This window comes from Lissotriton vulgaris, chromosome 6 (assembly GCF_964263255.1).
Source record: "Lissotriton vulgaris chromosome 6, aLisVul1.2, whole genome shotgun sequence".
Taxonomy (NCBI): Eukaryota; Metazoa; Chordata; class Amphibia; order Caudata; family Salamandridae; genus Lissotriton; species Lissotriton vulgaris.
Genome location: NC_141694.1, coordinates 770618008 through 770645247, shown reverse-complemented (window position 1 = coordinate 770645247; position 27240 = coordinate 770618008). Strand labels below are relative to the sequence as shown.

General features: G+C 44.1%; 1 protein-coding gene across 4 annotated transcripts in view; it reads left to right on the top strand.

Annotated features, from left to right (window-relative positions):
- Positions 1–27240, top strand: part of LOC147707956 (importin subunit alpha-6) — a 395564-nt gene that overhangs the window by 230400 nt on the left and 137924 nt on the right. For all 4 annotated transcript variants that reach the window (XM_086926751.1, XM_086926753.1, XM_086926754.1 and 1 more), the window contains exon 11: positions 14220–14345. In XM_086926751.1, the coding sequence (XP_086782877.1) occupies positions 14220–14345 (126 nt within the window). The remainder of the gene's footprint in view (positions 1–14219; positions 14346–27240) is intronic.

Genomic DNA, 27240 nt, shown 5'->3' with positions numbered 1-27240 from the left:
ATATACGCCGGTATATACGCAGCTTACAATGAAGCTTGGAAAATAACACAAATTGAAACTGCAGAAAAAATACGTGAAATTGATCGTATTAATTTGGAAAAATCACTTTCTGTAGTGGACAATTGGTTAACGACTCTGTCCTCCAGAATTTATTCACTGGACAGCATTGTATCAACTGCTATTGATATAATAGAACAGGATATGCTAATGTTACAACATGGCCAGTCCCAATTACGTTCTATTGTACAGTTAGGCTGGACGTTACAAAATTAGCGTTCAGGCAACGTGCCATGGCGTCTAATCAACACGTCATTATTTTCAATCTTTAACCTTACTGATAAACAAATCTCTTTGGCACAAAGAGGGGCAGACTATACGGTGCTGAGCATTGAAAAACTCGAAAAATTACCATTGACAATGTCAGAACGACCGGTCATTAAATGGATAATACATGGCACCATTACAATCCCGATAACAACGTTTCACTTTCAATACTGCCAAAAGTATATACCAGCAGGCCTGTATGAAAGGTTGGGTAAAGGATACATCATGTCAACCTGGAATTTGCCTTATACACATAGATGTTGGAGTGGGGGCAAGAAAGAAGTATTTCTTAGTGGTAACAACTGTAAAAAATCACTAAGCGGTACACTTCTGTGTCAAGGAATTAACTTGCATGGCCCCTCGGAGGTTCTTCAAATAACCTTTCATGTCACCTGCACGGCACCCCTGCTACACAGATAGAGCCTTTTTTCAGACAGCTTTCCAACGGCAGCTACGTTCTAATAGGTGACCACAGCTGTTGTTGCATGGTGCCAGGAAAAGCCTATCTCGTGAGCGTTACTTCCATGGTCACTTGTTGTATGCAAGTATTGTATCCAAACTGTAAACCAGACATGGAGGCGGCAATATGACCTTCTTTGAATATCTCTTCGATTCGAATTGATACTTTAAGCAGAATTAAGTCTATTCTTTTACAAACAACTGTGCCTTTAACCTCGTCTAGAGAAACGTATGATCTGCAAGTTGCAAGGACAGCAGCAGAGATACACGCATTATTATCGACAAATTGCCCCGTACATTTCGTAGAAATGTTAAGTCAAATCTTAAACATGTCTGATACCAGCGACATTGCAAATGTATTTAAGACAATTTTTTCGGGACTGCTAGCACCCTTTGAAGCAGTTCTTGGCATATTCCCGAATTTCTTGCATTCTGTGTTCGGCGGCCTGCCTCTCATCTTGGGACTCGTAGCAGGAATCTTATTTTTGTTCCTTCTGCTCCGATATGGCAAGTCAAGTCACAGACAAAACTCAGGCTACAATGGAAGACACGATCCTAGCAATGCAATACCGAGAGCGGATCACTAAAGTCCTCGGCTTGGCTCGGCTAAGAGATCTGAATACTACCTGGTTTCTTTCATTCAGACCAATCTGGCATGATTGCATTCTACCTGTTCTACAATGCTTGCTTTGCGGAGAAGAATGCGTGTTAGACGTCTGTCTCACACTCCCATCAGCAGTACCTATGGATGTCGATACTTTGCTTGGTTCGGTAACGGCTCATGCAACGTGTTGTCCCCAGCGGCTACCAATTCTGATGACGGCATTCGTTGAGATCTCACCATTATGATTAGGTGGCGGTGAGGTACAAGATGAAAGCGGCACACAGGTACAACCTTCCTTGACCATTGCTGATCTAAACACCGATGATGGCAATGCATCGCACATATGCATTATTTCCACTTTTTCAAATCTGGCCCAACTTTTACCTACTGTTGTAGACAAATTTTTTGCCGGCTGATCTGAGGTAATGTTCTCTCCTAACAACGGGAATAATATTTGAAATAGAAAGCACACAGCGTTCCCTGAACTTTGAATTCGGCCTTCGGTTTTGATAAAAAGAACTTCTAAAAAACTTTAGGACTTTTTTTCTTCCCGAAAGCAAAAATATTTTTCTCCAGTTCCCAAAATATTAAAAAAAAATTGGCACATGATACTCTGCTTAAAGTAGAACTATTCTTAGAGAACAAGATTTCTATTTTTAAAATACCTAGAGACAATATTTTGATTTAGCCTTTAGCACATGTACAGTCTTGTATAAATATGTGATGAAATGGTCTCGACCTTCTCTTCTGTATTAAGAGCCATTTCATAAATGTAAATTTCGTGATTCATTCAGTCAAATTTTTAAATGAACAAAATATGCATTATCTGAATGATACCACTGCTTGAAAACGTACAGTAATATACTCATTTTTCGTGTATACACCATTTCAAATGCAAACTATGTATTTTGGGGTGGGCTGGAAAACACATGCATCGTTATATGTTTAGTATTGCTTAGTATTTAGTAATGATGGACATTATACGTGGAGTGGGTGTTGTGAATGTATCTAGGACCCTAATTAGATATTCCCGATTTATGCTTTTATGTGGTTATAACAAATCATATCAAGGCATAAGAATCATACCCATATTAAGTCATAGCCAATGCAGTCCAAGTACGGCACGGCTACTCCCATAGACTCCTAGAAAGCACAACGCGTTCTTAAACAAACCAAGCCTCCAGCAGCCCGGAAATTCCCCCTGCTTCTGTTTTGATTTGTCCTAGAACTCCTGAGAGTCCTGAAAGAACTGCCAGTTCTTAGTGAACCAACCTTATGTCCAACCTTACGTCAAACTCGGCACCTTCCAGGTATAAATATACCAACATCTGCCTTAAGCAAGACACAGTGGTTTGGAGCAGAATCGGCTATCTACTTGCCCGACGCCCTGCTGATGCGAGTGCCGAAGGAAGCCGACCATCCCTGCTGACGCACTGAGAGAGACGCTGTCTTTTCTCCTGCCGAGGAAATCCAGCTCCAGTGTTTCCCTGATACCCTCGCGAGTTACTGGGAGATCGAGTCCTGAGAGAGAGATAAAAGACCTCCTTCATTCTATACCCAAGGTACGGAGCTGATTAGACCCATAGAGAATTCTTGATTCAGATTCTTGGCAAAAACTGTAACTCATCTACTCCTTCCCTGTACTAGGCTTAGGTTAGATACACTGGGGTAGGCGTATCTTAGAAACACCAGTTGAGTACGTTTAGTCATTATTTTATCATTGTATGTATTTTATCCATTTTAAGTATCTTGCGGCTTAGAAACCATATAAATGCTTTTACAGTATTATTTCATAATTCTCTTTTTACTGTACCCACTTTACTTTATGACAAGTATTGCAATTGTGGCAATTCATTTCTCTTGCATGAGAAAGAAGACTGCTCAATAAATAGCCCTTTTATTGAAAACGCCAGTCTCTCTATTCCTCTGCATCTCTGGTGAAACGAAGCATGCACGATTGACTGAGTAAAATAGCTATCTATTGTTTCCGTGACTCTGAAGATATATTCCTTATTGCAGGGGGAACAACGTTGTCATGTGATATGGTTGTCAGAAGCTAATCCCTTCTTGTCTATTCAGGAAAGCTAAACACCTTCTTGTTTACTCGAGAAAGTTTCTAGTGACTTCTGAGCTACCTGGCACACACAATTAAGTCTAACATATTCAATAGAGACCTAGTCGACTCAGTCCTACGTCTAAACTATCGTTTATATTATTCCAATGCGCATAGCCTATTGGGAATATAGGAACTACACTACAAAACAATGCTGCGAGGTACATTCACCCAATGTGGTGCCAAAAGAAATATCTATAAACCAGACATTTCACCAAATAAAGTAAAATCATTTCCTCACGCTTATATTTCGCCTTCAATAGAAGCATCTGTCGCCTGAACACTATTCCAGTTACAAGATTGGGCAGTAAAGGTAACTGATCTCAAAGTTTCCATCCTAAAACTCTTACCCGCTAAAGTCTTTGAAGGATAAGATGGTGCTGGTGTGCACAGCAGAGTGGGTGGAGTCTCCATAGTCACCCTACATTACCGAGTTAGCTATTGTCATCTGCCATCTGCGTTATGGGCCCCTTGGTGGTGGTGTTCTCTGATACAGATGAACCCCACAATCCTTCCCTGTCATTGCCAGAAGTCGCAGCAACTTTTGTGGAATTGTTTGCTGTGCCTGAAGCTGCTATGCTCAGTGCCTAAATACTTTATGAATCCAAGATCGGGGCGGTCCCGCCAGGATGGCTGCTGGTTTGGTCACAATGAGAACTTTCTATGAACCATTTTGAGGCCTCTTCCAGGGTGTCCTCTAAATGGGATTTGCCTTTAAGGATAACGTGCATGCGCGCCTGGAAGTGAAGCGTCTATTGCAACCCCATGGTTCTTAATATTTGTTCAATGGGGTAGTACGATTTGTGTTGGGCCTGAACCTGTTTAGTATAGTCTGGGAACACGATCACCTCACCGGATTGATCCCTGAGTTGGCCTTTGAGCACCACTTCCTGCAAGATCATGCCTGTGTCTCGATAATTCAGGATCTTTGCAATCATGGGACGGGGTGTGGCCCCCAGGGGGATGCTTTGAGCCAGGGATCGGTGGCCTTGTTCAATAATGAAATATGTTGATAAAAGGATAGGGTCAATCTAGGATGTAATCCGTTGTTCCAAAAGTCCTTCAGGTGCTGACCCCTCAGGAAACCCAACGAAGAGGAGATTGCTTCTGCGACTTATGTTTTCGCTGGCTTCAGCTCTGGCGGTGAGGATCTTGGAGTTCGAGGTCAGGCTGGACACCTTAGTCCTGAGCTCAAGGAGTACGTCGTCTAAGTCAGAGATGTGCCATCTGCCTTGGTTATCCTCACTGTAATCTTGTGGAATTCCTGGCACATTAGGGCCACATCCACTTGTACCTCGCCTATCTTGGAATCAAGAGAGGTGTAGGTATCTTGGATTTCTCGAAGAATTAATGTAGTGTCCTCTTTTCGCTGCCTCTGGGCAGTCTGGGTGTCTCCTCCCTGGTCCCCTTTCTGTCCGTCTGTCCGGGCTGTAAATGTATTGATTTTGGATTGAGCCCTGTCACCCGGGGTCGGTCTCATCCCATAATGTTTTTGTGGATCGTGTTGTAGCTGTAAGGTCGCATGTCAGTGGCCCCAAGAGGCCAGCGATGTGCATAGCATGGGGGTTCCGGCCAGCCTGGCCCACCTCAGCTGATGTACAGGTAGAATGAGCAGTCGGAGCCCACAGCATTCGGGCCCCATGTGACTCAGGATAGAGCTGATAACCCTACCATCCCTGCTGCCCACTCCTATTCTCTCCAACCGTCTGGGGAACTGGAGAGCTCCATCACCATTTTTCGGCGTTCCTGTGAGTGCTCCACACCACCTCACAGTGGAGGTCCGGCTGAGATCTCTTGCATCCTCCACTGCCCGCCTCTCTCTGGTGGGCTCTAGCGGCACCACCTTGTGTGTTGCACCCTCAGACCTTCACTGCTATTTCCCCTACAACCGCCGATGCTGTTGGGGTCCACGTTGCTGCACTGGGAGCCGGTTCCCGACAAACCGCCCCCTGCGAGAACTGTAGGCTGAAAATTTGGTCTAGCAAGGGGCCGCCCGCGACCTCCATGGATCGCTTGGCCTGAGCCGCAAGCCCGGTCGGCCTCCTCGCTATTACACCGCCCATGTGCCCATGGTCCCTGCAGCCGCACCAGACCCTAATGAATCTTCCAGACTCCCTCAGGCCTTCCAGGGAGCGACCGCCATCTTGGCTGTCCAGGCTTCGCCTCCCAACATTTTCACTTTGTATTATATTTTTGAAGTGTTCCAAGTCTTTTGTAGTCCATGACAGGGTTGAGTATGTTTTTTATTTTAACCTTGGTGTTCTGCCTGATTTACAATGTAGGTCATTTTAAACATATTTTAATTATTTTCCCTTGAATGTGGTCATTTATATCGTATGAAGTGTAACACTGGGGAATCCATGTACAGGCTGCTGCTGGTTTTGAAAGTGTGTTTCGCTCAGCCTACTAAAAATCATTCTGACATTGATGAGGAGGATATTTAAGAATTTGTTAAAAATATGTCCTCATTTTTGTGTTTCAGAGTACTAAATATAATTTTTATGGCAGACTGGAAACAGGCATTTTATTAATTAGTGCTGTCTCCTCTTTTGGAAAATATGCAGGTTCTACAGCTCCTATACCAGAACCATGGAGTTCAGATGTGCCACACTTTTGTCAGAAATGTAAAACGTACGCACTCTAGTTTTACTTTTAACCATTAGAACATTACACTAAGGAATCAATTGGCAGCCTGCTGCTCCTGTGGGAACTACATGTTTTACTCAGCATGCCAGGCTTTTTCCTTTCTTGGCTGAGGAATGTATCTCAATGTATAGAAAATGTTTCCTCAAGTGGGAAAACCATTTTTCTTTAACATGGTTCATCTAAGACCAATAGAGGGTTAGCATTTTTCACATAGTGAAAACACCTTGGAGTGCACCACAGTTCTTTAAATTAGTATATCACCATCAACAATTGATTGATATTGTGACTAAAATCTGATATTGGCCTTTCTATATGCACCGTTTTGTAAACCTCAAAACCAGGCTTTCATTATAGTGCACTTCACTGGGACCAAAATAGCAGATCCTTATCACCGAAAGAAAATCTAAGATCTGTGCTTCTTGTAACCTTCCACCTAAATAGTCTCATGAAAAACAAACTTGTCTACCAGTTTTATATATTTCACTCCAGAGCTTAAGAGTTTGATTTATAATAGCAGTTTTATCCAAGGGGTGGGGGGATTGCCAGGTAGGTAGTGACATGGGTGGATTAGGGCCCTCTGCTTCGCCTCGGTCCCTCTGACTCTACCCCGGTCAGTAACTACCTCGGAGTGCCCTCCCCCTTGGATAATATTGCTTCAATACTGTATATTCTTGAGTTAGTTTATTATTACTATTACATCCCTTCCAACACATGTCAGTTGTTATTTGGTTATTTATTTCAGTATGAACTCTACCTTTACATGGTAGATCAGTCATTATTTAGTAAATCATAAAATTAAAACCCTGTTTACTTTTTGCAATGTGAGGACAAATTCACAGGCTAAATCTCTTTTAATCACCAAGTGTGCTGCTGCTTTGCATGAGCAAATATGCTTTCACATTATACTACAAAATCAGCAACGTTTGCTTAACCCGTATGCTACTAAAACAATGTATGTACAGTTTTTGTTCTAGTGGTTTCAGTGAAATTCATGTGTATGATGATTCACAGTGGAACTGATCAATAATGCTATTTAGTGGGGCAAATGGCCAAAACAACCAAGATTGCAAACACCTTAAGGTGGCTCCTGGTCTCTACCCAGACCAGACATCCTGCATAATCATGTTCACAATTAATACTGCCGAGGTCTAGTGTATTTTCAATGGGTCGCAGCTCATTCCTATTCCTAGCCGCGTGGATAACATGGTTCAGTTGGTCCATGTGGAGGGGAAGAAAGCAGATGGAACTGCCTGTGAGAGACTGTGACCCTCAGCGTTTTTGTGGTGCGTGATAGATTAGGGGGGAAACGCATTTCTTTCCCCCGATCCAACTGGGGAACATTAAGGATCCCTGGGACCCTGACATCTGAGAACCACAAAATGATGCTGGGTGATGAGCCCAAGATGGCGGCAAGAGACACCATGCCTGATTGGGAGAGGGTCCCTGAGCACTGAAGGAGAAGGGAGTTACAAACTCCCCACTGTAGAAACGCCAGCTTACATGGAGCTGAGGTAGACCACTTCTTTGAGCGATGTAGTAGGAGGGAGTCTGGTGTTGATGCTCCCCCTCCTCCTGAAAGCAATGAGTGACTGCCAGAAAACAACTCAATCACTGGCACCAGATTTGAAAGTGACGCTGCTGAAGAGCAGATCTAAGAGACTGTGGGACAGTGGTGGGTGCTATCTGGCTGCTCAAGTTACCTTCTCCTGGAAATTAAAAGACAGCGGGGAAATGGGCGAGGATAATGACTCTGCAGAGGTCCAATGACTCCCCACCTTTCTATCTTTAACAAACATCCACATACTGTGAGACGAGTTAGCACCATGGGTTGAGGGGAATCATTGCAATATCTGTGGAGCAATTGTCCTGGCTCATAGCATGGCAGAGAACAAGCACTAGATATGGGGAGTAGGCGTGACCATTTTGGTATCCTAGATTATGCACATCGTAATAAACCCTTCAGCCATCTATATGTAATTTGCGGGTGGCAGCTTGACGGCAACTCCATACTGACCTGACTTGGTCTAATTGAGAGTTCAGGGATGGGCATCCTCTCCGATGATCACAACTTAATAAACAGACATTTCCCCAGGCAGCATTTGTGTGTGGCCCTGACTCTCATAGCCTCCACATTGTGTCCTGGCGTCGCCACTCACAAAGTGGAGCTAGTGATCTCATCAGGTCGCAGGTGTTGGTGGATGGTTAATGAGGAATGAGTGACAACTGAAAACATCAGGTGTTACCTACAGACTATGCTGTCCCACTAGATATCATCGGCTCCAAGACCCAGCAACCCCTATAAGCACCAATGGTGCCCATCAGATCGGTACTGGCTCCACTATAAGCAAGAGCAGCACCTGCCACTTGGTAAATCCACACACCTCTTGATTCCTAGTGAGGTTGATGCTTTAAACCTACTATGGGAAAGTATAAAATGGAACACATTCCCAATCAAGGAAAATTGGACTAGTACACACAAAGTTCGTCTTTGCCATCTTAACGGATCGCCATCCATACTGACTACACAATCGGTCCCACTGATGGGAGCAACTAGCTCCTCAGAAACCATCTTTCGAACAATTGAATCATCAAAATCTGCCCTAAAAGCAAAGATCAGCAAAGTTGACGTAGACTTGTCATTATTACCCTGAGGAAATGCAACATAAAGAAAATATCCTATTTCACGGTAAACAGTGGTGCGAGGTGTATGTATAATTCATATTGAAGTATTTTGTTTACTTGTTGAATTGTTTGAAGGAGTTAATGTTAGTACAGAGTAGAGAAAATGTAAAAAGCTGTTTTCCACCAACACCTTCACTCAGAAGTATTTGTTGAGATGCAGGGATGTTGCTTTTTTCTGGATGCTTAGATTTACATACTTTATTTGGCAGCACTTTTACAGCTCTCCTCAATCTCACTCTTCCTGGATTTAAAGCCTGAAAGTGTACCACAGGTTAACAACATGCATTACCATGTCAGTGGCCCACTAGAGAGCAATGAATACAGCTAAACATTATGAATCAGATGTCCTGCTGCTTCAGAAGATCCGCATGCTAGGAAATAGTTAGACGTTCCTATGTTGATATGTCTACACCTCGATATACAATCCCACCTTAAGTGAGTTTTGGTGTGTGTGTGTAACAAACTGTTTTAGACTCTAATTTCAACTCCAAGTGACACAAACATGGTAGCTATTTGTTGATATAATATATATTGGATAAAGAAATGTATATTCCCCACTGTAGTCGCCTTACATCTCTGACCCCCAGAGTATCGTCGGCGGCGTACCCCAGCACTCCTCACTCAGCCCCAAACTGTTCAACGTCTACATGACTCCGCTGAGACCCATTGCTCACAGCTACGGCCTCAACATAATTTCCTACACAGACGACACCCAACTCATTCCCTCACCGAAGACACGGACACTACTAGAGCGAACTTCCAGAATGCCATTTTCGACGTCGCTGCCTGGATGAGAGCCAACTGCCTCAAACTCAACACCGACAAAACCGAAGTTCTCTTCTTCGGCAGACACTCCTCCCACCTTGGGACGACTCCTGGTGGCCCTCCACCCTCGGACCAGCACCCACGCCTGCAACCTCTGTAGCATCCTCCACAGCGAGCTCTCCATGAGACGACAGAGCAACTTTGTTGCCTCCACTTGCTTCAGCACCCTTAGAATGCTCCGTAAAGCCTTCAGATGGATCCCAGCTAACACCAGATGTACTGTCCCACAAGCCCTCCTCACCAGTCGGCTTGACTATGGGAACGCCTTCTATGCTGGAACATCCACTCTCCTCCTTAAGCACCTCCAAACAATACAGAATGCAGCAGCAAAAATCATCTTGGACCTACACAGACAATCCCACATCACCCTCACCTCCGTAGCCTGCAGTGGCTCTCCTTCAAGAAGAGATGCCACTTCAAACTGCTTACGCTTGCCTACAAAGCCCTCCACAACACCGGACCAGAATACCTGAACAACCGCCTGACCGTCCACCAGCCCACCAGATACCTGCAGTCTGCCTCACTGTCCCTCGCCACTGTCCCCGTATCCATCGTACTTGAGCTGGAGGATGCTCCTTCTCCCACTTCACTGCCAAGGCCTCGAACGAACTCCCCAACTCCACTCCTCGGACCTCTACCTCCTTCGCCGAATTCAGGAGTGGACTCTAGACCTGTCTGTTCAGGTAGCCTTACCCCACGCAGTGCCTGGATACCCCTTGGGGTGATTCGCCCGCTATACAAATACTGGTTGATTGATTGATTGATTGAGTTTTCTTTCTATAATTAATCAGGTCTGTCCTTCTGGAGGTCCCCGTAGGCCTAATGATAGTGGGGGGATGGAATCAATGGACTCATGAATACAATTACGGATAGACTTGGCCCTCCCATAACAGACCTGGCGCTCAGTCTCCTCTTGCAATATTCTATTGTCTCTACTATACATGGTTACATCACCATCCCACATTCTCCCATATTAACTATTCTAGCCTGAAAAATGATATAGGCAAGGTTTCTAATATTCACATCCGTGGAGCCTGTCCGATCATGCCCATAGGCACGTCTCCACCCATACAGTTAACCAAAGAAAATGTTATGAACATCTTGAAAAAAGAGATGATGTTGAATTCCCAGCTACACTGAGAAGTGCACAATTGGGAGATAAGGGGAAGTCCAGTAGGGTACATCTCCCACTTCCAGTGCAAAGCTGTGGCTGAGATCTAGATTTTCTGAGGAAGATAATGTAAATTTGGTAATTATGGTAAATGTTTTATTTTTTTACTTCCCTTATTGATGTTTTTATATTAAGAAATAATTGGAGACAGAAGGACCTAAACTCCCACCCAGTACAAGGTAAAACTATTCAAACATGGCCAAACAGTGTATACAACCAAGCTACAGTTGTACATAAACTTTATCCACATATAATGGTTTGAGAGCAAGTCCAAATATTATAATCTTTACTTGTCATAACACCCGGAAATGTTGCCTGATTTGCATAATAATAGTTGTATAAACTTAGATCGGGCCAGAGGAGTTTTCATTTTTGTCTGTGTGTTATTGGCCTTTCGGTGCATCATTCTTCCCCCTTTTGGTACCACTGTAATGCAGGAGGGACCTTTTTACACAAAACAATACACTCAGGAATCCGGTTTTGAACACTGACGGCCTGATTTAGATCTTGACGGTCAAGTTACTCCATCACAAAGGTGACGGATCACTCGTCCGCTGATATATAAATCCCATTATATCCTATGGGATTTATATTTCGGCGGATGGGATATCCATCAACGTTATGAAATGGGATTTAAATTTCAGCGGATGGGATATCCGTCACCATTGTGACGGAGTAACCCGTCTGCCAAGATCCAAATCAGGCTGTGAGTTATTTGTCTCTTACACGCATTGTATAAGAAACCCTGTTTATTTTTTAACTTAATGATTCACTGGTTCACTTTACGGTAAAAAAAGAAAATTGCAATTAGCCACAAGCATCTGATAAGATTCTTTATGCCTAGTAGCTCCCATGCTCCTGTCACCGGGCCCATTGAAACTTTGGCAAAGCCAATAGCTTTGGTTTACAAATGAAAGTGCAAGCTAGGCCTATTGGGTATGCCAATCCTTGTTTTTTGTATAATCGCCATGACACAACCAGGAAGAGATGTTTATAACCTATCCTTTTAAAATATACAGTCTATTATAAATGTCTCTATTAAATCCAAATACAATGTGTAAAAATTGTGAGGGTTTAAGAGGCTATGTTGCTTTGTCTAAAAGTGGGCTCATGATCTCCCATAGGCAATGCACTTTTTTGTAGGCTTCTGCACTTTTTGATAATGACTTAGAAAGTATATATATATATATTATATTATCTACTGGTGGTCGCCAGTAGGTAGTTCTAGTTAGGACATAGTTTATATAGAAGAAGCATTCTTTTGTTTGCTGATAACTTTGGCTGTTTGTCGAATTGTCACAAAATGTTGCCAAAAATCTGACCTACCTTGTCTAGTTCGGCATGGAAAGTTACAGGGCGATCCATCAAGAAAAATGTGTGGGAATGGGTGTCAAAAAGTATGCATTTCCCATAGAGAGTATTAGACACAACTACAGCCCAAACCGCTGAACGGAATTACTCCAAATTTGGCAGAAAGCTAGCTCTTGGTTCAAAAAGAGCCCTTTTTGTGATTTGGTGTACATCTGTTCAGTAGTTTATAGATATCTAGGGATGCGAATCCTCCATGGAGCCCACAGATCTCATGTTGAGATCTGATTGGCTGCCAGCACTTCAACCAGGAAGTGTTGGCAGCCATCTTGAGACTCGGACTCAGCCAAGTCCCAAGAAAAAGAAAAAAGGTGAAAAAACACATAAGGGGCAGGTTAGGAATACCCTAACCCCCTATGCCCGGTGGTGGGGTCCCACAGGGACCGCACCGGGTGTCAAAAGCATATTATTTCCTATTTTGCTGAGACATACATCAGCGAATTTACAGCAAATTGGGTGGTGGGGGGGACAAGCGTTGGCAAAGCCAATATATTTTTGCCTGTGTGACCTATCTAACCAGAGTATTAAAATTTAAAAAGAGAAGCGGTCTCAGCCGCAAACATTTCAACAAGTCACATATAGCAGGGATGACCCTTTCACAGCAGCTGAGTTGATAAGAAACTGCTACCTTCTCACCTTTAAACGGATGGGAAGAGGCCGATGGAACAATAAACATTTAACAGTGCTTCACATGTTCTCTGGTCTTCTTTGAAAACTAGGACAACACGAGTGGGCGAGCAATAGATAGTAATAAGTATAACTCAATGTATAGAGTATCACTGCATAGAGTATCACAGCCCATGTACCATGGCACCACCAGATTATGAATCATTGAGCAGCAGCGCAGGGTCGGAGTCCCTGTCATTTCACTAGAGCAACTGCCATCTGTATAATGTATGAAAGGGAGTTGTATTAAAAGCAGTAAAAGGTGTGATCATCCCCCAATGCTCAGCGCTGCTCCAGGAGCCTGGTTTATTGTGAGCAAGGGAGCAAAGTGAGAGCATGGTACTTGCTTGAAGCAGGCCTTGTGTTTTGATGATGTCCTTGGGGTCATAGAGCTGCCTGTAAAGGTTTTTTTTGCATCTTCTGCTCCCGATGCTTAGGTGCATGTAAACAACCAAATAAAGAGAGGATGTGGCTTAAGGACTAGAGCAGCCGGTTTGAAGCTGCGGAAACGCGTCTGGAGCCAAGGGAACTTCATCCCCCTTCCAGTAGTGGGCCAGGAGCCACGTTTGCACATTGGTGGAGAAAGGGGGCATGGCGTCTGAAAACCTCTCAGAAATCCTGCTGTGTGGGACTTACTAGAAGTAACAGGAGGGGTACTTGGCCTCCCAAGGACGTCTTTAAAGGCCAACTCCCCCTCCAGTTAGTCCCCCACAGGAGGATTGCTAAGAGGTCTTTCGAGGCCATGCCCCTTTCTCCAGCACTCTGTAAACTCATCTCCACTCGTGGTGCACTACTTTGTTGATTTCATTTAAATGTTTTAATTGCTCTTTTGTGAATATTGAGCAACAAATAAGGAACACCCTATTACAAACCTTTGAAATGTAACTGATCACTTGACTGGGATGCCCAAAAGCCAACACATCCCAAATGCACAATTTTATCTTATGTTTTGCTTGGAGAATACATTTCCCTGGGATGTTAACAATGATTCAGAGCCTGATAAGGTCAATGATGAAAATTAATAGGCAGATGTTTGTCTACTTCCTAATAGAAACTCATTGAAAATCAGCATGGTATACCTCTCTACAAGCATCATTATTTAAGGGCTGTGTACTTCCCCCATAACAACAAAGGCCAATGTATGGCTCAGAATCATTATTATAAGAATCATTTAAAATATATAATTAATATGCTGCAAGATTCTTCTCTCATGGGGATTTAAAAATTAGTAAAAATTCCATGAGACCTAATTGTTGCTATGTCCATATTCATACAGGTAAAATTAAGTTCATGTTTTCAAGAAGGAAATTCTTTTTTCACTTATAAGAGTGAATTATGTTTCTTGTTTTGATTTACTGTAGGTCGTTCTAAATTGCTCTGTACTGCCTTGTCTGCTGCACCTGCTAAGCAGCCCAAAGGAATCAATTCGAAAAGAAGCCTGCTGGACTATTTCTAATATAACAGCAGGAAGCAGAACTCAGATTCAGGTAATCTCTCAGGTTTGCACATCTTTTTATATAATGTACACAAACTTACTCTTAATTAAATAATGATGATCATGTTCCTTCAAATAGTTTAACTTCTTTCCTAAGAAATTGGTTGAAATCTTTTTGCAAGTATATACTGTGTGTTGTAAAACCAGTTGAGTAATGCATGAGATCTCCTTTAAAAGGACTGTGCATTGTAGAACAAAACTGTTCTCTTTGCCGAGTACTGCATCTCTAACAATCTCAAACCGAAGACATTTTAGAATGTCTGTTTGTTTGATGTCAGATGGGGTTTTGCTATATTTTGTGACATCATTCACTGGATGTCTGCTTTAATTCAGAACATATCATCAAAAAGTATTCATTGTTCATTTCCGGAGTGTCCCAATGCTGGTAAGCACTACATTATGCTATATCTATAAACAAAAATTGATTATTTTGTTTGGGCTGGTGTTCATCCCATACTTCAGTGGCAATGTCACTTTCATCCAATTATGAAGATGGTCTGTGCTTTGCACAAGACTAAAATGTAGTAATTAGCATTTGCCAGGAGTAACTTATGTGTTTGATGCCCCATGGATTGATAATAGGTAAAAATCAATCTGAGTACAGTAGTATTACCATCTTCGTGATTGAGTTTCTGTATTAAATTTCTCATAATATTACGTGAGATTTGTACATTTTTTTATTCTTCTGTTAGGGACATTTCACTCTGTTATTGAAATTTGAGAGACCCCCAGAAATATTTTATTGCTTCAATCAAAGAGGGATTGTTGTGATTTAGAGATTGTATTACTCTGTAATTGCTTGAACTCTATAAGGGTCCTGCAAGTTGTATTCAGTGAATTTGTTGAACTTGTCAGCCTGTCCTACTTCAGTTATTACAGTTTTATTCTCTGACAGTGTTTTAGAAATGGAAAGCTTTGGATCTTTTTCCTTAAGATACAGCATTTCTGAATGTTATTTTTTTGAGTTATCTCAAATGGCCACATTTCTTGCAACTCTAAAATATTTTGACAAGATAAAAAATGAAACAGTGAAAACATTTTTAATTACTCAAGTATCATTTGATGTGTATTACTGGAAACATCCACTAATTAAATGTATAGTTCATGCCAACATTTCTAAAACCTAAAATGATGTTTATTTACATCAGTTCTCACTCCTGAAAAACATGATTTTAAATTGTTTTTCCTCAAAGAAATGCTTTGAATGAAAAAATATGGTGATTCTAGCTGCTATTTATGTATAGCATATTTCTATAAAAGCATTTTGGTTGGTGGTTTTTGTTCATATATTTAAAAAACCCTGAAAAAAGAAGTACATCCTTCAATGTCTTTGTTTTCCTCTAACGAACATGCAGATACATTGACCATTTGCCTTTTTTGTGCACGGTGCCAGTGACCTGTCCAAAAGGCTACACTACAAGGAGCAACATGTCAATGATTACAATAATGTGATACAGATTGTGATTTATGGTTGAAGTCCTTTCAAACAGAACCAGCTTTTTGTTTGTTTGTATAACACAACTGATGCCATGTGATGTTTCAATTTGGTGGTATATTTTGAACGTATTGTGTATCGAAGAGGAGGCTTAGAGCTTGTCCAAACTATGTATGAATTGAACCCTACATCATCTCTGTGGATTGTGCCTGAATTACATCATTTGGTCTTTTCATTCCTGTCTCTAGACAGTTAGTTCATCTGATGCCATTCATTTCAACTGATGTTTGTAGCTGTATACATTTATGTTGGCTACTAAATACACATAATTACTAAAACAAGAAGACACATTCATGTTTCCCTTTATAATGTTGGGTTTGTTTATTCACAACCTTCCCAACACAATAGCCCCAAAGTTCCCCTCTTTACATATAATATGATAACCAATGTAAATACAGGAATTTTGTTTATGTATAATAAAGGAATTTGTGTTTTTTGCACTGCATTGTTAAATTCTTATATCTATCATAACACTTTATGGTGTGTAAGTTATCTCATCATTATACCCCCTCGCCTCTTCTTGCACTGAAAAGCCATATAAATAAAACTGTAGATGACTGAATATTCAGAACTACAGTTGTCCTGAGTAATGCTAACATGTTACAGGTTTAATGGCTATTTCAGCATCTCTGTAAATGTATCAGCCATGTATTACTTAAAGGTTAACATGCCGATACATTGTGTATAGAAAAGTTTACTGCTTCCTTCCTATATCTCTGCCAGTTCCAGGTTCGACACCAAAATTTGTAAAACCAAATACCATTATGCAAATAATTAGACATACTAAATCATGATTACCCATTTATCTAGGGCCCAATATCATATCCTGCTTCTTGTCTGTTCCAATATTTTCCGCCCTCCTTTCATTTTGTAAGACTTTCTCAAGAAAAAGCCATGGACATATTTTGTAAATTGGATTATATTCTTAATTTATGGCTAAGATGTTGCAAATAGCCTTCTCACTTCAAATTTATGTCTGACATTACGCACTCTTGATTTTTAGGATCCCTGATCCAGTAGAAATTCCTTTTACACACACACCTTCATAATTATGATTGTTGTCATTGTCATCCAAAATTAAGTGCATTTGCTTATTTTTAATTTCATCCACATCCATGCTTAACTGACGTGATCATGGACTGTCCTGTTATTGGACATTATCATCTGACCTGTGAGTGTGATTGATAATTGCATATATCTATGCTTTCTATGAAGTACATCACTTTTTTTTAATTATCACTAATCATTTTAACGTGTGCATCTTTAACAACAGTGCATCTGTGATAACAGCAGTTGAAACATAATAGGCCCAGTTCACAAAGGTAAATGGGCTCATAAACTCATCTACACAACCAAATTCGCCTTTTATATCCCTGCCAGGAATTCACAAATGGGCTCCTGACAGGCGTGAGCCCTTTTATGAGGATGGAGAGCTTCATCAAAAATGTCTACATCTATAAATTTCACTCACGGGAGTGCCCACAAATAATGGATCTCTGTCAGCATGCCCAAACAACGATCCAAGCCCTTTACCACCTGCACCTCGCGCAGCTTTCGTTGCGTGTTTTTGGGAATTTCTGTGAGTTACAAATTGTAGTAAATCTGCTCCCACATTTAGGAATTAATCTGTTAGTACAAATATACTACTTTTCAATTGAATCCATTCTTGATATAGTGTACATTCTGTAGAACCTGCATTTTAGTACTTAAATATTGCAATTGCCAGAGTTGGATCCCTTAGCCCTTGAACATGTTTTGCTTGTTGTCTACAGCCAAGTAATGCATACTTGTATGGTTGATTTAATGGTAAATATTAAGCTTAAGTGTTAGGAGAATGGATTCTAAAAGGTAGCATTAACTAATAATTGTATTATGTTAACAATGTATGTGTTTCAGGCACTCAAAGAACATGGGGCCAGAAACGCGAAGCCATTTAGCAGTCGCAAACCCTGTGACTCCCTAAATCACAAGTTTTACAATGGCTAAATGGCTTTTCAGTATGTATTAAGCCATTCTGAAATTTAGTAAATTCTTACAGAATCACGAAATGGCTTTCTAAATGCATTCCAAATCGCACTTTGGAAGGGGCTAGTTTACAGTATTTCTTTTGAAACTGCTATGTATCAATAATTTGAGACCCTAATTTAGTTTCTAAACCATTAGTAGGTTACTGTGAGAAATTAGGTTGTTGAATGACTGGGGTGTGAGCCATTGGTCAAGCAAAAGTTTGCATTGTGAACCACAAAAGTCACTAAGTTGACGTGTGCTTAACCGTGGGTAGATTGGGACAACAGGTAGTCAGGTTTAACTTAGAGGCAATGTGTAAAATATGTCTGCAGCACACAACAGTAATAAAGTGCAAATAAAACACACAAAAAATCCCAAAATAATTTTGTAAAATAGAGTAACGTTTAATTTATTATTAGACACCAAAAATTCCATTCATTGTAACCAAAGTTATGAATTTTTTAAGTTTTAAGAGAAATCTAGACCCTAAAAGATCAAAGTGCCAACCGGGGAAGACACGGACAAAGTCGAGATTTAAGGCCGACCGTGATAGAGCATGGCTCAGGTACTCGAAGTGGATAGGGCCCAGTCAGCCCTTGCCTTTAAACGTAAAAAAATTCATCATGAGAAATGTCTGAGAAGGTAAAGTTGAGTGGGGCAAGGCTGCAGGAAGTGTCAGAGGAGCTTCTTCATCAGATGGCGTTGGTTTGAAGCTGTGGTGAAGATTTCTACATTCTGCCTTAGTTGCCGAAATAAAAGTTGAAAAATTCCAGCAGGACGAAGCAGAGTGCTTTAGCCTAAGACAGTTCCATGAGTTCGGATACCCCTTTGGTGAAACGGATTTGCTCCTGCGGAGAAGAATGTACCTGGAGACTCAGCAAAGTCAATTTGACCGGTGATGCACCTCGGGCGGATAGGAGAGTATGTTGGTCCCGGCCTCCTCCTGGTTCTCAGAGCACGTTTTGGTGAAATTGTTTCTCAATTTTGGAAATTGCCCATCTGGGCACCTTCAGCACCACAACCAAGGGTCCAGGAGTGGTTGGGCACTTCTTAGGGGTTCAGGACTCGCTCAGGTTGGTTCCAGGTGCAAGCTCAAGATGGTGAGAGCCGTTTATGTCCTTGTGGCTCTGAATAAGAGGCCAGCAAACTAGCCCTTGGAGTCCAGGTTGAAGGTGAACATACAGGTCTCAGCAGCAGGGCTGGCTTTTGAGGGTTCAAGGCAGAATCCAGGCAGCAAAGCAGTCCTTCCAGGTACAGCATCAGTCTGGCAGAGTGCACAGCATGTCAAAGCAGCAGAAAGTCCTCTAAGAGTCCTTCCGCAGGTCCAGTAGTAAACTGATGAGGCAGTCTGAAGGTCTTATTTTTACACCCTGGTGCCCTTCTTGTGGAAGGTGGGAGACATTTATGGCAAGGTTCTTTGAAATGCTTGTCATTTCTGGACTCCCCTGCCCTGGCTACAGTGACAATACATGGTCTTTAGGCCCTTAGTGTGAAGGCAAAGAACAGGCTAATCAGTTATAAGGGAGCTGTGCTGAGCTCCACCTCATATCCTGCCAGCAGATGGCTCATTGAGGCCCATCGAATCCCTCTGTTGTGTGACTTTCAGGAATTCACAAAGTCTGTCTGCTGCACTTAGTCATGTGATCCATGACAGGCTGAAAGCACAAAGTGCTAAGGACAGACAAATACCAAGTTTCTAAAAGTGCCATTTCCAAAATGTTAATGACAAATCTGACTTTACCATTAAAGTGTGTTTGGTACAATTTCATAGGTATCAGCCATGACACATGTACTGGCTCCCAATTAGAAATTACAGCTTATTAGATGTTTTAAGAAATCCCCAATGTTATCCTGTGGGAGGGGTAAGCCTCACAGTAGTGAAAAACTAATTTGGGAGATATTTACTACCAGGACATGTAAAACTTAAAAGTACATGTTCAACTTTTATTACGCAAGACCCTGCCCTGTGAACTACCTAGGGCCTACCCAAGGAGTGACTTATTTGTAATAAAAGGAGTGTTTAAGACTTGGCAAGGGGGTTTAAATGCCAAGTTGACATGGCAGTGTGACACTCTATTAAGGCTGCAATTGCAGGTTTGGCCTTGTTATGGAGGGCTACTTAAGTGGGTGGCACACTAAGTGCTGCCTGCCCACTCGTAGCATGTAATTTACATGCTCAGAACACATGGTATACCACTCTACAAGGGACTTATAAGTAAATTGAATATTCCAATTAATCATATGCCAATCAAACCATGCTTAGGGGAATGAGCACAAGGCCTTAGTACTGGTAAAGTGTCCTAAGGCTTCGAAAAATGATTTAAGCAAAAAGAGCAGGGCAAAAGGCAAAATGTTTAGTGGATACCTTTCCAAGATGGCCAGGTCCAACAGTTACTGACTCCTCAAAGAAGATGGCAAGCCATGTGCAAAGTGGAAGAGGTTCACTTGCTCCCCTTCTCCTTTGTCAATGTAAACATAGTTTTGGGGAGTGGGCAGTGTTCCAGAGGAAAAACTGCTAAAAAAGAAAAAAGAAGAATACACACAACCTTCCTATGCAGGATCAAGGCCAGGAACCTTACCAGTTTATCCTCCTCGATGTGCAGCCGCTGCTTGTATTGCCGCAGCCAGTCTTTCCCATCCATCTGCTATACGCCGCTGCACATCAGCCTCCTCTTCCTTTACCCCTGAATCAGCCAGATCGCCACCATACAAATCAGCCAGATGTGCTTCAGATTCAGAAATCAGCCTACAACAGGCGGCGCACCCAGCACGTCAGCTCTAGACGAGCCCCGGGCACCACCTCCTTATCGCCTCCCATTCTGTTGCCCTGGTCGCCGCAGAAACCCAATTGGTCCCCATATAGTCATTCAGCACCCACGACAAAGCCTCCTGCCCTATCACGTTAGTCAAAACCCCCACTGGGAATCTCCACATGTGTCTCCACTGTGCGGGGACACCCCACCGTAATGTACAGGACACCTGAGAGTGGTCCAAGAGAAATCTAGCTAGATGGGTGACTGTGACACCTCTGTCACCGGGATCCTCGCACCATTATCCTGTCCAACCCCCTGTAAATGTTGTGTCAAAGAATAGCACGTGCACATCTTCTGCTGCGGGTAAAGCACCCTCCAAACGTCAACAAGCCCCTGATTGTTCATCACCTCCACAAGGGCCCTGGTCATTGAAGGCTTAGTAACCTCCCTAGGCACAATCAAAATCTCACTGACCAGAGCAGAGGCATGTCCGCCTCTTGCGCCACCAAGTCTTGAATCACATGACAGAAGCAAGGGTCATCCAAGTTAAGGGCGTATGCATTGAGCATAGAAATCTCCATGCCACCTAAATTACCCTGTAGGAGGACAGACCTCCCCTCTACATCAGCCTCAACATATGTAGGAGAAAATAGCATGTCTTTAACCACCCAGATCTGGACCCTCCGAGCATACCCAGAGTATGAGACCTGATAGAGCTGACACATCCATTCCGAGCCAACCGCTTATCCCCAGCATCCTCCAAGTGCATTTCTTGTAAGCAGGCTATGCTAATTTTATCGCCAATACGCACTCGAGCGGTTGGTTCGTGATACAGATTACCCAGCATATGCAGGAATGCCCCCCCCCCCCGAAAGTCCCATTCTTATCAACACTTGGCGTAAAAAAAAACATTCCACCGAATCAAAAGCCTTTTCCATGTCTAGGAATACAGCCACTGCTTTATTCTCCTGGCGGACATGTTGCATGGTTCCCAACACAGTCCGTATATTATACGTTAGGTTTCTAGTTGGCACAAAGCCAGCCTGCTCAGGTGCCACCAGGATATGTGACATCAATGCCAGTGATGTCACATATCCATAGTGGCCAGAATTTTCGCAAACAATTTTATGTCAACATTAAGTAGGGACAATGGGCGAAACAAACTGCAGTCATTCAGTGTCTTGCTTGGCTTCAGAATAGCGACTAGAATTGCTTCCCTCAACGACGGGGGCATTGTGCCTGTTTCTAACATGTCATCAAGCAGAGCCGCAAGGTGCGGAAGCAACTGTTCCGTGAATGCCTTATAAAAGGCGACCGTCAGGCCGTCCGACCCCAGGTCACTCCCTGCTCTCATACTGCTCAGTGCCTCTATCATTTCATCCTTCTCTATTGGGTGCCTCAGCAACTCCCTATGGGCATCCGGAAGAAATGGCAGTTGTATATACTCCAAATACTCCCTAATTTGGTCATCCATCCCCACTGATCTGGTTTTATAGGGATCTGCATAGTACTGCCTAAAGTAATCTCTGTCACTTGCGTCTTACCACGACTAGCCTTCATCAGCCGAGCAAGGACCGATCCTGGCCTCTCACCCTCCCCGTACACACGCGCCGTTGCGTACTTGCCCAGGTGTTTCACTTCACGGTCCGCCGTTTCCTGGTACTCCATCAGAAGCGCCTTTATTTAATCTTCTACTCTCTCACCTCTCCCATCTACCCTGTCCTTTTCCAGTTTCTGCAGTTTCCTCTCAATCTCCGCAAGGCTCCCCCTAATCGCCTGTAGCACACCTGAATGCTTGGACATAGCTATGCCCCTGATGTAAACTTTAAAAGTTTCCCAAATCGTCAGGAAACTGTCCACTGATCCGACATTGGTGTCGAAGAAGGTGTTGATGGCCTCAGCTATCTCCTCTCGGAATAACGGGTCTAGCAGGCAGTATGGGGGGAATCTCCACGTGAACGGCGGAATGCTCCTCTTGGGTGGTTTCAGAATTAACAGCAAAGGTGAGTGGTCTGAGTGAGTACGCAGCAGCACTATACATTGCCGCACCTGGCTAAACAGTGAGGTAGATGCAAACCAATAGTCAATTTGCGTGTGTATATCATAAAACGCTGAGTAGTGCGTATAGCCCCCTCTCCCCACATTGCGTGCTCGCCACACATCGCACATATCCAGACTCACCATCATTTCCTCTATTTTCCTTGCAGCTGCAGCAGTTTGTCTGGGCGGTCCCGCTGAGCGGTCGAGCTCTGGGTCTCTGATCACATTGAAGTCCCCTCCCCACAATATCTGAGTATCACCACACTGAGATATAATTCTGTCCAGGTCACCAAAATACTCAGGACAATCATAATTAGGCCCATAGACATTTACTAGCAACAAATCCCACCCGCCCAGTACATTTAGATATAACATATCTTTCATCCTGGTCCTCTCGGAGCGAAGTCAGGGTAATCGACGACCTGGGGTTAGCCCAGCTCAACCCCCCTCTTGCATGTGTGGTAAACCCAGCCGCATTTATGTTGCCCTCTAGCGTCCTCAACTTAAGCATAGGACTGGTGTTGGGGAGGTGAGTCTCCTGAAGAGTAGCCAGGTCCACCTTATGTCTGTATAGATAATTCAGGACCTTACGCATTTTACGATGATCATTCAACCCCCTGACATTCCAGGAAATTACCCGCAACCCGCCCTTGCAATCAGAAGAATCAGACGATTCACGTGACATCAGCTATACCATGCAACCCATTGTGTGTCCACAATATGAAAGTGCCAGCCAAACTTGCAATAACTGCATACCAAACATCCTGCTTCAAACCATTCCCCCCTTGCACTACTTCCCCTGCAACACCCCCCCACCCCCACCCACAGCAGACCTCCCCCAACATGTGTCCCCAATCCAATCCCCCCACCCCACATAACCCACGTACCCTCAACCAACATGTAGAAGGTAAATAAATCAGTGCCAGGCACACGTGAGCAGAGGTGGCTCTTCAAGTGGTAACGTTATCTAACTGAAAGTGACTGAGTTACCCTGCGCCAGCCCCCCCAGACATCGTGACCAGATATGCAGAGTAGCACCCTGCAAATGTCATTCCCAACCCAAAACATAACTGTTCCCCACTCACTATGCAACGGAACGTAGAATAATATAGCAGTTATGCAAACACTGTACCCGTGACAAAATCAAACATGACTCATCTAATATCATGCCCATACAGCCTCAACGTTGCCAAAATACCCATCGTCCTTGCTCACAGGATCGATGGTGGTAAATTCAATCCCTGATGTCCCCCTGGGTCCCAACTGCACCCGTCGTGAATCAACTTATCGGCAGCAGTGTCCAAGGTAGTAGTGCAATTGTACATATGAACATACCCCCGCAAAAACTAGCACTCCACCCTACCCCCCCCCTATAATGCACATAATTCTCATAGCTACCAGCCATAGTTGTTCAGTCCTGTTTATCCAGCGTCGACCTCTCCGGGTCCTGCAAACTGGTCTGCTCCGGGCGGGGCCCTAGCTCTTTCGCCCAGGTCTTTATGGCTTTTTGCAAAGCTGAAGGGTCCGTAAAAATGTGTGATCTGCCCTGTCGATTAACTCGGAGTTTCGCTGGGTACAGCATCGCATAATCCACTCCCATGTCTCGCAACTGTCGCTTGAGCGGTATAAAGTGTCAGCGTGCTTCTTGAACTCTGGCAGTAAAGTCCGGATACACGGCTAACTCCGAGCCCTCGTAGTGTAGCACCTTCTTCTCTCGGGCAACCCTCAAGGCGGCGTCCCGGTCCCGATAGTTAAGTAATTTTACGATGATCGGTCGCGGCGCCGCGCCCGGTGGAGGCCTAGGACCCAGAGCCTTGTGCGCTCTCTCCACCACAAACATAGCCAAGAAGACGTGATCGCCCAGAAGAGTCACAAGTAACTTTTCCATTAACTGTTCCATATTTCCCGTAGCTGTCGTCTCCAGCAGGCCTACCAAATGCAGATTACAGCGCTGAGAACGTGCTTCAAGGTCTTCAGTCTTATCTTGTAAAACTCTCAGGACCTTCCCCAGTTGCTTGTTATCGGCATCCAAAGTAGTGTGCACCTCTTCCATCTCCGTTAGGCGCCTCTCCGACATGTCCCGCCGTTCCGCGAGTTTGTCCAGGCGTTCCCCATCCTGTCCATATGATAGGTCAGGGCATCAATTTTCGCGCCTAGAAACGTGATTCTGCCCTGTAAGGACTTCTCCATGCCTCTAAGCATGCTGCGGATATCAGGCTCCTCCTCATCGTGGGAGTGCGATGCCCTTCTAGAGCCCCTGCCTGATGCGGGGTCTTGCTATTTTGCCCGCGTTTGTTCAAATGTCAATTTCGTCTGGGTCTTGTCTCCCTTACCCATGCTTTCCGGCCGGACCCGCTGCGGGACAGCACTTGCCACACAGATGCGTCCCCTTCACGTACTACTAGATGGCTCCTGCCCCAAGGCTCCAGGCACAGACCACCGGAAGCGCGGCATCTCCGTTCCCACCAGGCAATCAGGGTGTAAGCAGCCAAACCGATAGAAAGCGCTTTCTATACGTGCCAACGAGGGCCCAGCACCACCGCTGCACGATCTGTCTTCCAGGCAGGGCCAGTAGGACTGCCCTGTTAACTCAGGTTGCAAACCTCTCTCACACCTCCGTGCCTCCCTTGTATATCCCTTCACCACGCCGGGCAATGTCCATCTCTGCCCCTCTGTTCCGCACAGGGTAGTCAGTTCTCTAGTAGCAGCCAGACCCCAATCCACAGTGGGAGCTCCAGGGTCAGGTCGGGGTGTTTGTATGGGCTTCTGTGGCAACTAGGCACGCATAGCTGCACCCCACTAACCGCCTTTCAGCTAACTGCCTCCATGTCCGCCATGCTCTCTCCTATTGTGCGTGCTCAGGCTCCCCGCAGTGCTCCTCACACCAGCTCTCCTGCCGCGACTCCCACCACCTCACACGACGGGGCGGCGCACTCCCGCAGCGGTCACTCGCCCTGCACGGCCACTCCTCAAGGCTCACAATATCGGCGCCACGCCGTGCTCGGCTTGCCACTTCCGACCGCCGCCTCCTTCGGCTCCCAGGCTGCATGTCGAGCGACGTAGCCCGGCCGTCCCCGCAACTCTAGACCGGGGATCCGCGGCCCAGTCGCCGCGATTCGGGTGGAAGTCCGATCGGTGCTCCCTGTGCCCCCATCTGCCGCCAGGTCTGGTCAGTCCTCATCGCTCACTAATTCGCCGCTTCTGTGCTGCTTTGAGGGGAACAGCAGCCGCGTTAGCTGCAGGATAATTGGTGTATTGTGCAATTTCCCGGGAGAGCTCAGCGCTCAGGCGGCCATTTCGTCTCCGAGCAAGCTCCGCCCCCCCTCGACTTTGCCATTTCATGTTTAAAAAAAACAAAAGTCTGTTCCTTTATTTTGTGCTAAAGAATAATTGTTCCTGCATGGTTAATGATGGCGTCGATCTGCCTCACGTTGAAAGGAGAGGGGTCTCCCTCACCCTGAAGCGAGAGAAGGAACTGACATTTAAATAAGAAACAAGTCTTCTCCGAGGTGCATGCCACCTGAAAAAAAGTTTAAATGTGTGCAGTTAGTTAAAAGGCAAATCTGAGGTTGCCTGAGAGCCACCAAATGCTTCAGTTGACAGAATCATTGAAAGCTTCATGGTGACCGAGGTAATTGAAAGGTACTGTACCACTGTTGTCAGTTCTGGAATGTGCCTCCTAAATGGAAACCTGTTAGGTTTGTGCTAAATACAGTATTATTGCTTGCAACTTTTGGAAGCACTCAAAGCACTTAAAAAATGAGTCCTTACAGTAGCCCTTCTTATACTGTGTGCAGCCTATTTTATACAGTGTTAAGTACCATTTTTAAACTGTGGCAGCCTATCCTATATTTTATGTAATACATTTTTTACCCTAATCTCTTACTCGTTCACTACATTGCATCAGAGCAGGGAGCTCTTGCCACTTAAGACTTATGGAACTCCACACATTGGCCTTCTAGCTCAGGAAAACTTCCCCAACCAGCCACTCATGTACGCAATTTGGGGGTATTTGTTGGCAATGCCCTCTCCATGAGACAACAGGCCAACAAGGTTGCTGGCCTCTGTTTCACCATCATAAAGTGGCTAAGAAAAATCCTGTGGATGTTGCCTTCCGCTACCCAAAAGACCGTAGTCAACGCCCTTATAACTTCTCGGCTTGACTACGGCAACATCCTGTACCTTGGTTCTAATCAGGCAGTAATCAGGCGACTGCAACTGGTACAAAATTCAGCAGCCAGACTACTATGCAAAATCCCTAAATCCTCCAGCGTATCCAAACACCTGATGGACCTGCATTGGCTCAGGGTTGAGAACCGGATCAGGTTCAAAGCCCTGAGCTATATGTTCAGGATTAAAGCTGGTACGGCGCCAAAATATCTTCAAGCATTGGCCCGCCCTTACTTTCCTAAACGAAATCTACGTTCACAATCTACAGCTACCTTCTGTGTACCTAGGTTTAAACTAGCAAGAATGGGTGGGAGGTCCTTCTCACACCTGGGACCCACCCTCTGGAATACACTCCCTCCCCACATCCGCAAGGAGGAGAATTACTCCATGTTCAGGAGAAGCATCAAGACCTTGTTGTTTGA